At 35.0% G+C, this 13,889-nt stretch overlaps 1 protein-coding gene across 2 annotated transcripts in view; it reads left to right on the top strand.

Moving 5' to 3' along the window:
• Window positions 1–13,889, top strand: part of LOC122703513 (charged multivesicular body protein 3) — an 85,175-nt gene that overhangs the window by 53,441 nt on the left and 17,845 nt on the right. For both annotated transcript variants that reach the window (XM_043917824.1, XM_043917823.1), the window contains 2 exons: window positions 5,051–5,111; window positions 12,889–13,068. In XM_043917824.1, the coding sequence (XP_043773759.1) occupies window positions 5,051–5,111; window positions 12,889–13,068 (241 nt within the window). The remainder of the gene's footprint in view (window positions 1–5,050; window positions 5,112–12,888; window positions 13,069–13,889) is intronic.

The raw sequence follows: 13,889 nt of genomic DNA, 5'->3' as shown, positions 1-13,889 counted from the left end.
GTTTTGTACTTCTGATATTGGTAAACTTGTCTTCTCTTTTTTTTCTTTGTTAGTTTGGCTAAAGGCTGATTTATTTTATTGATCTTTTTAAAGAGCCAGATTTTGGCTTCATTGATTTTCTATTACTTTCCTCTCTTCAGTTTCATTGAGATTCTCTTAATTTTTTTATTTCTTTTCTTCTTCTTGCTTGATGCTTAAATTTCTATTCTTTCTTTAGTTTCCTAAGGTGGAATCTTAGATTATTGATGATTAGAGCTCTTCTTTTCTAATATATGCATTTAATGCCATAAATTAATTTCCTAATGTTTTTGCTGCATCCTGCACGTTTTCATAAGTTGTATTTATTTTCACTTTCATTTAATTCAAAATAATTTTAGATTTCTATTGAGACTTTTGCTTTGACCCATCTGTTATTTAGATGTGTGTTGTTTAATCTCCAGATATTTGGGGATTTTTCTGGTATTGATTTCTAGCTTCATTCCATCATGGTCTCAGAACACAGTTTGTATGATTTCTGTTTTTTTAAATTGTTAGAGTATGTGTATTATGGCCCAGAAAGAGGTCTGTCTTGAGAAGTGTTTCCCTGAAAGCTTGAGAAGTGTATGCATTCTGTTGTTAGAGTATTCTGTAAATGTTGACTAGATCAAGTCGATAGTTCTGATCAGGTCCTTACTTATTTGCTCTCTGTTCCATCTGTCAAATTATCTCAAGAGAGGTTTTGGTATATTGTAAATGTGTTTAAATGGAAGTGTATAATTACTCTTTTAAAAATATATCACAGTGATTTGATACCTGTCAATGTTGATTTATAATCAGACATTTTTATTTCAGACATTTTTATTTTTTCTCCTTGAAAGGGGAATTTCTTTCTTTTTTTTTTTTTACTTTTTTTTTACGTTGCACTTTCTCCCATAGATTTCTTCTAAAGTAATACTTTTATGCTCAAAATAATTTATTATACTTAGAACAAAAGTATGTACACACTTTTTATGATAAAAATACTCAGCAAACTAGGAATAGAAGGAAACTTTCCTAACATGATAAGGAAACTTTCCTAACATGATAAAGGCCATTTATAAAAATCTGCAGCCAACATGATACTTAGTTATACATTATAAATTGTGAAAGATTGAAAACTTTTCCTGTAAGATCAGGAACAAGACAGAGATACCAGCTTTTGCTACTACTAAACACTGCATTAGAAGTCCTAGCCAGTGCAGTTGGGCAAGAGAAAGAAATAAAAGGCATCCACACTGATAAGAAGTAAACTTATTAATTTGTTGATAACATGATTCCACAAATAGAGCACTCTAAAGATTCCTAATGCACCAGAAAATTAGTTGTAAGTGAATTCAACAGAATTGCAGGTTTCAAGGTATTTTTAAAAATCAGTTGTGTTTTTTACACTCACAATGAAAAATCTATAAAAGGAAATTTTGAAATTTCATTTACAGTAGTATCCAAAAGGATAAAATACTGAGGAATAAATTTAACCAAGGAAGCAAAACATGTATACACTGAAAATTGCAAAAAAGTTGCAAGAAGAAATTCCAGGTTTATGGATTGCAAGACTTAATGTTGTTAAAGTGGCAGTACTTCCAGAAGTGATCTGCAGGTTCAGTGCAGTGTCTGTCACAATTCCAAATGTCTTCCTTGCGGAAATGGAGAGGTTGAGCTTCAAATTCATATGGAATACAACAGATTCCAAATAGCCAAAGCCATACTGAAAAAGAAAAACAAATTTGAAGGACTCATAGTTCATAACTCCAGAAATTACTATAAAGTTACTGTAATTAAAATAGTGTGCAATTAGCATAAGGTTAGATATATAGATCAATCAGTGGAATAGGATTGAGACTCCAGAAGTAAACCCATACACCTGTGGCCAGTTGATTTTCTATAAGAGTGCCAGGATTATTCAGTGAAAGATAGTCTCTTCAATATACGGTCTGTGACAAGTGGGTATCCACATGTAAAGAAATGAAGCTGGGCTCTTACCTCACTCCATACACAGAGATTAACTCAAAATGGATCAAGGACCTAAATTAAAGTCTTTGACCTAAAGCTATAAAACTCTTAGAAAAAACTTAAGGGTAAGTCTTCATGACCGCATATCTGACAATGGATTCTTTTGCTATAACACCAGAAGCATAAGCAACAGAAGAAAGACAAATTGGAATTTCTCAGAATTAGTGCCTTTGTGCACCAAAGGACATTAACAAGAAAGTGAAAAGATAACCTACGGAATGGGAGAAAATATTTGCAAATTATATGTCCAATAAGGATCTATCAGAATATATAAAAAATTCATACACTTAACAATAAAAAGGGAACTGAACTTAAAAATGGATAGAAGACATTAACAGACATTTCTCCAAGGGAGATATATTGATAGAAATGGCCAACAAGTATGTGAAAAGATATTTAGCTTCATTGGTTATTAAGGAAATGCAAATCAAATTCACAATGAGATACTCTTTCAACAGTTTCAACAGATTTGCTGTAATTAAACAGTTGAATGATAACAAGTGTTGACAAGGACATGGAGAAGTAGGAACCTTTGTACATTGCTTGTGGGAATGTAAAATGGTGAAGCCCCTTTGAAAAAGAATTTTGGAGTTCTTCAAAAATATAAAATAGAATTAACATTTTAATTAGTTTGTTCAGTCACCCAGTCATGTCCGACTCTTTTGCGGCCCCATGGACTGCAGCACGCCAGGCCTCCCTGTCCCTCACTGTCTCCAGAAGTTTGCCCAAGTTCATGTCCATTGCATGGGTGACGCCATCCAACCATCTCATCCTCTGATGCCCTCTTCTCCTTCTGTCCTCAATCTTTCCCAGCATCAGGGACTTTTCCAGTGAGCTGGCTGTTTGCCTCAGGTGACCAAAATTATCATATGACCCAACAATTCCACTCCTATGTATATACCCAAAAGAATTGAAAATAGGTACTCAAACAAATACTTGTGTTTGTTCATAGCAGCACATTCACAGTAACCAGAAAATGAAACCAACCCAAATGTTCATCAGTAGATGAATGGCTAAATAAGTTGTGTTGTATGTACATACCATGCCAAATTATTCAGCCATAGAAAGGACTGAAGTACTGATACATGCTACAACATGGAGGAACTTCCAAACCACTATACTAAATGAAAGAAGCCAGACATGAAAGACCACATATTCTATGATTTATTTTATATTAAATATCCCAAATAAGCATATCAAAAGATACAGAATAGCAAATTAATAGTCACCAGAGAGTGGGGAGGAGGGTGGTCATAGGTGAAGATTATAGGGTATAGTGTGTTCTTCTGACATACTGAAAAAGTTCTGAGACTAGAGAGAGTTGGTTTTTGAACATAGTGAAAGCACTAAATGCCACTGAATTATACATTTTAAAATGGCTAAGTGTGCATTATGTGAATTTCACTTAAAATATATATATAAACCTAAGATTAACTTTTTAAATTGTATAACTATGCAGTTTTAAGTTCTTTAATATTTCATCTGGGAGTTAGAGTTGTTGTATAATAAATATTTTATAGACTTTGTTAAATAGTGGTTTTAAAGTCATTATAAATAAAATTTATTGGAAATTCATCCTAAGGGTGTGAATTTTTTAGTGCCATTTAGTTCATGTATCTATGGATGAGTGCTAAAGAGTTCAGCATCAATTCCATTCCTGTTTTATTTTATTATTATTTTTACCTTAAATCCCACAACCATTGTTTATTATAAAGGTTAACCCTGATCCTCATGATTGGTAGAGTTTCTGGTAGTAATCATGGGCACCAGGGTCTCCAGACATTTGAATTTGCAGCTACTAGCAGTGTTCAGTGTCCTCATCTTGGTTGAGGATGTCTTTGATCTTTTTTTTTTTTTTTTTGGACACCTGTCTACATATTTCTGATAGTAAGATCACCAGGGCTTTGAAGGTGGACTGGTAGATTGCAAAAGTCTGGGCTATGTGACCACCACCCTTCACATGGACACTGAGGTCCATGCCAACTAATTGCTCCTTCCTGAGAAGTAGAACCATTGCTGGGAGCTTGTGTTGTAGCTTTGCGCAGGTGGGTCAACTCTGGGGTAACCCATTCACCTACAGAGACAGTTGCCATGACTGTGACCATCTTCTTATGTCTGAAGATCTGTGCCAACAGCCAAGGGCCCTTGGATGGCATGACAGTGGTGTAGACAAGAGATCCTCATCGTGAGGTGCCTCAACTAGAAGAAAGTCCTATTTTATGTTTTATTAGACTCAAATGTTGGGAAACACCGTTAATATTAATAAGTAGATGGTAGTGGAAAGGATTTTGTATATCAGCATCACTTAGTTCTTTGAACTTCTGGATCATATGCCAAAAAGCACATATTGATTTAATGTAAAATTTAGCTTTAATGATTTATCAACTGATAAATGATTTTCCTTCATTTTTGAAACTGAAGGACTAGGGGAAAATGCATAAGAATGTGGCAGTCATTAGAGTCATTCAGTACTTTCTCAACATCTACACCAGTATTTCTAGTTGGCTTTATGTTGTGTGCTTCAGAGGTTTTTGCCTCTTGGGGAAATCTATCATAGTAAAAGACATGTAGGCTGGAGAAATATTTCTTTTGTAAAATGAAATGGTAATTGTTAAAGGGGAGAAGGAAAAGGTGGACTTTTATGACACAGGTGTAGCAGTTTTTAAAATAATTATGTATAGAAATAAAAATATCTGTTGCCCATAAAACCTTCCTATCCCCATGCACCTCTTGAAAAATTGTATATACCTGCAGGGTGTTGAACTCTCTCAGAGATCTTGTATAAAGTGCTTCATACTGCCTTCAGAATAGGAATCTTTGAATAGTTTGAGACTTCGATGTACTCTGAATAAAAAGACTAAAAAAAAAAAAAAAAAGAATTTGGCCCTAAGGCAGTTTCTTTCAAAATAAGCTTATTTTGTTTCTAGATTGTGTCAGGATTAAATTAATAGAAAATTTTTCAAAATTTGGTGAATTGGAGGTATTGGTTCTCTTATAATTCCTTTTCTAAAATTCTTCCCAGGTCAATGAATGGTCATTGAAGATAAGAAAGGAAATGAGAGTTGTTGACAGGCAAATAAGAGGTAAATTACTATTTTATGTCTCTTATCCTGTTGCTGTACTTTGCATTAGTTCATAAAAATAAGCTGAATACAGAAAACATCGTTTATATTATTTATAGGTCTAATTATTTGCTTTCTAATTATTATAAGAAAAATAAGATATAATCAACTCAAAGAAAGTTTACATTTTAAAAGAAGTAAATCTTTCCTCAAGCCTGAAATTCAGCTGTTCAAGGGGAAGGGGCCATGTTCATTCATCTCTGATTTCCTAGAGTCTAGGTTCATGTTGGAAACAAAGCAGGTGCTCACATTCTATGATAGAATAATGGGCTCCCAAAGATGTCCATGTCCTAATACCCAGATCCTGTGAATATGTTACGTTACATGACAAAAGGGAACTTGCACATTTGATTAGAGATCTTGAGATAGGGAGATTATCCAGGGTTACCTGGGTGGGCCCATTGTAATCACAAGAGCCCTTATAAAAGGGCGGCGGTATGTTGAAAAAAGGAGGTGTGACCACAGAACCATATGGTGGAGTGGTTTGCTTTGAAGATGAAGGAAGAAGACATAAGCTAAGGAATGCATTTGACCTCTAGAAACTAGAAAAGGCAAGGAAATGGATTCTTTCTTGAAGCTTCCAGAAGAAATGAAGGTCTTCCAACACCTTGATTTTATTATATATTTATTTTTGGTTGCTCTGGGTCTTTGTTGCTGTGCGTGGGCTTTCTCTAGTTGTGGCGAGCAGGCATCTCTGCAGTGGTTTCTCTTGTGCAGCACAGGCTCTGGGCGCATGGACTTCAGTAATTGTAGCATGCGGGCTCAGTAGTTGCGGAGTGTGGGCTCTAGATCATGCAGGCTTCATTATTTGTGGCTCATTGACTCAGTACTTGTGGCTCATGGGCCCTAGGGCAGGAGCTCAGTAGTTGTTGTGAGCAGGCTTTAGTTGCTCTGTGGCATGTGAAATCTTCCTGGACCAGGGATCAAACTCATGTCCCCTGCACCAGTGTATTTTTATTCACTGGACCATCAGGGAAGTCCAACAACACTTTGATTTTAGACTTCTGATCTCCAGAATTAAAGAATACATTTTTGTTGTTTTAAGTGATTTTAAAAAAAAACCTAAATAAACTTCTTCCTCCTTATAAAGAAATGGTTTTATGGAAGTCAGATTAAATAAATTGTACACTCATGTTTATAACAGCATAATTCTCAATAGCAGAAGGTATAAATAACCCAAATTTCTACTGATAGATGAATACATAAACAAAATGAAATATATACATATAATGGTATATTTATTCAGTCTTTAAAAAGAAGGAAATTCTGATACATGCTGTCACATAAATGAGTCATGGAAACATTATGAAGTAAAAGAAGCCAGACGCAACAGGACAAATAGTTACACTGAGTCTGATTATAGAGACAGAAAGCAGAATGGTGATTACCAGGGAATGTGAAGAAGGAAAAATGGAGAGTCACTGTTAACAGGAACAGAGTTTCAACATGAGATGAAGGGAAAGTTCAGGAGATAGTGGTGATGGCTGTACAACAGTGTAAGTGTACTTAATATCAATGAACTGTATATTTTTAAATGGTTTGCATTCATCAGTTTATGTATGTATGATATTAGTTATATGTGGAAAGTAAACTATGATACAAATGAACATATCTACAAAACAGAAACAGACTCACAGAGATAGAGAACAGACTTATGGTTGCTGGGTGGTGAGGAGGGTTTAGGAGAGGAAAGGATTGGTTAAATGGTAATTAATTCTGTACTTAATTTTAGAGGAACACCAGAAGGAAGTGAGTTTATATATTTAAGTGCTGGAAGAAGATACCTGTATATCAAGAATCCTATATCCAGCAAAACAAAGGAGTGACAGTCCTACTTAAATGAAAGCTGATTGGGTTTGTTATCACTAGACCTGCCTGGCAAGAAATGCTAAAGCATGTCCTTCAGGTTGATAGATAGTAACAACCTGTTACTAGAGATAGTTACAATGTAACTGGAAGCTATAATGAAAAAAATAAGTATCTCCATTAAAGACAAATACATGGGCAATTATAAAAGCTAATATTTTTGTAACTTTGGTTTGTAACTAATTTTTTGTTTTCACATGATTTAGGAGACTTATGCATTTAAAAATATATTAGACTTTATTTTTTAACATATAGTGCGGAAAGATGTACTTTTGTGACATTAGTAACTGAATGGGGGTGCAGACAAAACTGTAAAGGAGTGAAGTTTTTGTATAACATTAAAGTTAAGCTCGTATAAATTCAAATTAGCATTATAACATTAGTATATTAAGTGCGTTCACTGTGATAATCACAGAGAAAGTAGCTATAAATTATACCCAAAAGCAAATGAAAAGGGACTTGAAAAGTTTGACCATAAGAAAAGACACATAAGCACAGAAGAAGATAATGTAGGAAATGAAGGGTAAAAAACTGTAAGACCTACAGACAAAAAAGGCAAAATGGAAGAATTAAGCCCCTGCTCATCAGTAAGTGCTTTTTTAAGATTAATTTTTGTTGGTGTGTAGTTGCTTTACAGTGTTGGGTTAGTTTCTGCTGCACAGCAAAGTTAATGTGTACATATGTCTCTTCTTTTTAAAGATTTCCTTCCCGTAGTAATTACTTTAAATGTAAATGAATTAAATTCTCCAATCAAAAATAGACCTTGGCAGAATGGGGGAAAATGACCCTAGTATATACTGTATATAAGAGACTCACTTTAGATCCAAAGATACAAATAGGTTTTGAAAGTAAAAAAAAGGAAGGAAAAAGATATGCCACGGGAATAGTAACTTAAAGGATGGAGGTTGCTGTACTAATATAAGATAAACTTTAAATCAAAAAAGATTACAAGAGTCAAAGAAGGACATTATATTTTAATACAATAAGATGTAACAGTTACATACATCTATGCACCAAATGACACATGGTTAAAATATATGAAGGAAAGTAAATTCTACAACAGTAGTTGAAGACTTTAATATAACTCATGCCCAAAAGTGGATATAACAACCAGACAAATCAGTAAGGATCAAAGATGACTTGAACAACACATCAATCAACTAGATCCAACAGACATACATAGAATACTCAATGCAACAACAGAATACACATTCTTAAGTGTACAAGTTACATTCTCCAGGATAGATTTTCAAATTGTGGATGAAGAAGTTAAATTATCTGTTTGCAGATAATGTGATCTTACATGTATAAAACCCTAAAGATTTCACAACCCAACTATTAGAACTAGCAAATTAATTTAGCAAAGTAGCAAGATACAAAACACAGAAAAATCAGTTGCGTTATTCTATATGCTAACAGCTGGAAAAGGAGGTTAAGAAAACAGTGCCATTTATAATACTACCAAAAATAGAATACTTAGGAATTACCTTAACCCAGATGGCACCCCACTCCAGTACTTTTGCCTGGAGAATCCCATGGATGGAGGAACCTGGTAGGCTGCGGTCCATGGAGTTGCTAAGAGTCGGACACAACTGAGCGACTTCACTTTCGCTTTTCACTTTCACGCATTGGAGCAGGAAATGGCAACCCACTCCAGTGTTCTTGCCTGAAGAATCCCAGGGATGGGGGAGTCTGGTGGGCTGACATCTCTGGGGTCACACAGAGTCAGACACGATTGAAGTGACTTAGCAGCAGCAGCAGCAGGTGAAAGGCTTATGATGAAAGCTATAAGATATTGCTGAAAGAAATTAAAGGCATAAATACATGGAAGGACATCCTATATTCATGGATTAGAATCATTAATATTGTTAAGATGTCATAGCACCCAGTGTGATCTGTAGAGTCATTGCAATCCTTATCAAAATCCCAGTAATGTTTTTTGAAGAAATGGAAAAAGATCTATCCTAAACTTCATATGGAATCTCAAGAGATTCCAGAGAGCAAAAAAAAATATTGAAAAAGAACAAAATTGGAAATTCACACTTCTTTACTTCAAACCCTATTGGATATATACAGAACATTCCATCCAAAAGCAGCAGAATACCTATTCTTTTCAGGTACACATGGAACATCCTCCAGGATAAATCACACGGTAGGCCACAAAACAAGATCAAAAGAGTATCAGCCATCTTTTCTGACTACAGTGCTATGAGACTGCAGTACTATGAGAAATCAACTACAAGGGGGAAAAAACTGCAAACACAAACTCATAGAGACTAAACAGTATGCTACTCAAAAACCAGTGGGTTGCTGAAGACTTAAAAAGAAGAAACCAAAATATACTTAGAGTCAAGGAATTCCCTGGCAGTCCAGTGGTTAAGACTCTGTTCTCTTCCCGCCTAGGGCCCAAGTTTGATTCCTGGTTGAGGAAGTAAGATCCCACAAGCCATGCAGTGCAGCAAAAAATAATAATAATAATAATAATTTTGTGGAGTCAAGTGAAAATGGAAACACAGCAATCCAAAATCTGTGGCATACAGCAAAAGCAGTTATGAGGGAAGTTTATAGCAATATAAGCCTTCCACAGGAAACAAGAAAAAAATTTCAAACAACCTAACCTTACACCTAAAGGAACTAGGATAAACAACATGCAAACCCAAAGTTAGTAGGAGGAATGAATAAAAAAGATCAGAGCAAAAATAGATGAAATAGAAAATTTTAAAGAACAGTAGAAAGGATCAGTGAAAGTAAAAGGTGGTTCTTTGAGAAGATAAACAAAATTTAAAAATTTATAGCTAGACTCATCAAGAAAAAGAGAGGGCCTGGGAGATAAAATCAGAAAGGAAAAAGTAGAACTTAAAATTGACACTAGAGAAATACAAAGAATTATAGAAGATTACTTATGGACAGATTACTAGAAGAAATGGGTGAATTCTTAGAAATGGAGTCTTCCAAGATTGACTCAAGAAGAAATAGAAAATGAATAGACCTATTAACCAATAATGAAATTACATCAGCAAGAAAACAACTCTCAAGAAACAAAAGTTGAGGACCAAATGGTTTCATGGGTGAATTCTACCAAATACTTAAAGAAGAGTTTGGATCTGTCCTTTTCAAACTACTTCAAAAATTTGAATAGGAAAGAAAACTTCCAAACTCATTCTTTGAGGCCAGCATCACCCTGATGTCAAAACCAGACAAAGATATCGCACACAAAATAGAAAAATACAGGCCAGTATCACTGATGAACATAGATGCAAAAATCCCCAACAAAAGATTAGCAGCCAAATTCAGCAGTACATTGAAAAGGATTATACTCCATGATCAAGTGGCATTTTATCCCAAGGATGGTTCAGTTTATGCAAATATATATTGTGATATACCATGTTAATAAACTGAAGAATAAAAATCATACAGTCATCTTAATAAGTAGAGAAAAAACTTTTGACATAATTCAACATCCATTTATGATATAAAACTCAACAAAGGGATTAGAGAAGGTACATCACTCAACATAATAAAGGCTATCTATGACAAACCTACAGCCAATGTCATATTCAAGAGTGAAAAGCTGAAAGAAAGCATTTCCTCTGAGATCAGGAATAAGACAGGGTGGCCCACTTTTGCACTCTTTATGTAACATAGCCTTGGAAGTCCTAGCCACACAATCAGACAAGAAAAAGATATAAAATGATCCAAACTGGCAAGGAAGAAGAAGAACTGTTACTCTTTGAAGATGACATGATACTATGTATAGAAAACCCTAAAGATACTACCAAATAACTATTAGAAATAATAAATGGATTCAGTAAAGTTGTAGGATACAAAATTAATATAGAGATCAGAAAGAGAAGTTAGGAAAACAATTCCATTTACAATTGCATCAAAAAGAATAAAGTGCCTAGGAGTAAATCAAACAAAGGAGGTAAAAAACTTGTATTCAGAAAACTGTAAGATGTTGATGAAATAAACTGAAAGTGACACAAACAAATATACCATGTGAATGAGTTTGAAGAATTGTTAAGATAACCATACTACTCAAAGTCATCTATAGATTCATTTCAGTACCTATTAGAATTCCAGTGGCATTTTTCACTGAACAAATAATCTCAAATTTATATGGAAACATAAAAGACCTCAAATAGGCAATAAAACTGTTTTTAAAAATGGGCAGAGAACCTGAATAGGCATTTTTCCAAAGAAGACATACAGATGGCCAACAAATAAATGAAAAGATGCTCAGCATCACTAATCATCAGGAAAATGCAAATCAAAACCAGAGTGAGACACTATCTCACACCTGTGAAAAATGGCTATTATTAAAAAGACAACAAATAAATTGTTGGATTAGGATGGGGAGAATGGGGAACCCTTGTGCAATATTGATAGAAATGTAAATTGGTGCAACAGCTATGGAAAACAGCATGGAGGTTCTTCAAAAAGCTAGAACTACCATATAATCCAGCAGTTATGTGTCTGGGTATTTTCCCAAAGGAAACAAAGACACTAATTTGGAATGATATATTCATCCCAATGTTTACTGCAGCATTACTCACAGTAGCCAAGATAAGGAAGCAACCTCGGTACCCATGATAGATAAATAGCTAAAGATGTTGTGTGTGTATACATATATATGCTAGAATATTACTCAGCCATAAAAAGGAATGAAATCTTGTTGTTTGTGACAGCATGATGGACCTCAAGGGAATTATGCTAAGTGAAATAAGACAGAGAAAGAAAATACCATATGATTTCACATATATGTGGAATCTAAAAAACAAAACAAATGAACAAACATAGCAAAACAGAAACAGTTACTGAAGCAGAGACAAATGGGTGGTCAGAGGGGAGGGGTGCAGGGGAATGAATGAAATAGATAAGGGAGATCAAGAGGTACAGACTTCCAGTTACAAAATAAGTGAATCACAGGGATGAAACGTACAGAGTGGGAAATATAATCAGTAATGATAATATATCTTTATAGGATGATGAATGGTAACTAGACTTATTGTGGTGATCATTTTGTAATGTACACTGTGCACCAGGACCTATCATAGTGCTGTAGGTCACTTATAGTTCAAAAAACCACAAACAAGCAAATTCATAGAAAAAGAGATAAGATTTGTGGTCACCAGAGGTCGAGTTTGCAGGGAGTGAGAATTGGATGAAGGTAGTCAAAAGGTACTGACTTCCAGTATAAGATAAATAAGCACTAGGGATGTCATGTATGACAGGATAAATATAATTAATACTGCTGTATATTATATATGAAAGCTGTTAAGAGAGTAAATCCTGAGTTCTCATCACAAGGAAGAAATGTTTTTCTGTGTTTTATATTTGTATGAGATGATGGATGTTAACTAAACTTACCATGATCATCATTTCATGATGTATGTCAGTAAGTCATCACGCTGTGTTGTAATACTTTTAGCATGTTCAGGCTTTCCTTAAGTTGCAGGTTCCTTAATACCAGTACCAACAGATGTTAGAATGGGCTTGCAAGAGCAGTTTTGAAATTTTGTCTGGTGTAATAGGATTTATTTTTTTTCTGTTTACACTTATAATACTTTAATGTGATATTGGAAATAATATTAGAAATGATTTATTATTTTTATTTGGTTTATATCCTCCTGTTTCTTACTTAATAGACACATTTAGATCACAATGAGAACAGATTTCAGTGCTAGTAAATCTCCTTTTTGTTCTTCAGTCGCTAAATCATGTCCAACTCCTTGCGACCCCATGGAATGCTGGCTTCCCTGTCCTTCAGTATCTCCCCGAGTTTGCTCAAACTCATGTCCATTGAGTCAGTGATGCCATCTCCTGGTTTACCCTTAATGTTTTGGTGTTTTGTGTTCTGTCCTAAATTTAGATATCCAAAGAGAAGAAGAAAAAGTGAAACGATCTGTGAAAGATGCTGCCAAGAAGGGTCAGAAGGATGTCTGTGTGGTTCTGGCCAAGGAGATGATCAGGTCAAGGAAGGCTGTGAGCAAGCTCTACGCATCCAAAGCACACATGAACTCAGTGCTCATGGGGATGAAGAACCAGCTGGGTAAGATAGCGGTTCTTACAACCACCTCATTAACTGAGGCTCTTGCCATTATCATAACACTAGTTTCCTTGAATAGGAAGAACCGTCTGAGCTCTGGCATTTATTCTCTATATTGTCTTAGTTGGGGAGTTACACAAAAGCAAAATAATACTTATTACTTTAATTTTTATTTTACTGTTATTGATTTTCTTTTGCCAGTATTGTTGAAGTAATGGGAACATCTACACCTCAACCTACTTTGTTTAGAATTTAGACATTTCCTCATGTGAACAGTGTTGAAAAGTGATCTGAAGGTTGAGTCCTAGCAATAAGAAGTGGGCCCAGGCCTTAGAGGGAGGACGAAGAAAGAGCTTCCTCTGTCCTGGACCCAGAGCTGCCTCAAGTAGGATTTTAAATAGTCTAAGCTTGGCTTTGGCTGTTACTCCGCTCCTTCTCTGCCTCATCTCTGGCTCTCAGCCTGAGGCTTTCTTACATCTTAGCAACCTGCCAGCCATGTATTAGGTATTCAGTGTATATGTGGACTTAATTTTTTTTTTAATCATTATAATATTTAAGAAGAAACCTACTAATCTACTTAGCTTTCAGGATCCAGTATAATATGGTTTGCCATCTTTCACAGGCATCTTTCTCCAGGTCACTGACAGCTTGAGGCACAGGTTACATTTTACATCTAGTTGGTTTCTTTTCTTACTTAATTTTGGCTAAATGAAGAAATCCTAAACCCAGAACTAGAGTTCTTTGAGAATAGCAGCAGATGACTGTCAGATAATTCGACAGAGTACAGACTCTGAAATTACAGGGAAATTTTTCCACTAAAGAAT

Source organism: Cervus elaphus, chromosome 11 (assembly GCF_910594005.1).
Source record: "Cervus elaphus chromosome 11, mCerEla1.1, whole genome shotgun sequence".
Taxonomy (NCBI): Eukaryota; Metazoa; Chordata; class Mammalia; order Artiodactyla; family Cervidae; genus Cervus; species Cervus elaphus.
Note: the sequence above shows the minus strand (reverse complement) of the source record. Positions and strands in the feature narration are given on the sequence as shown.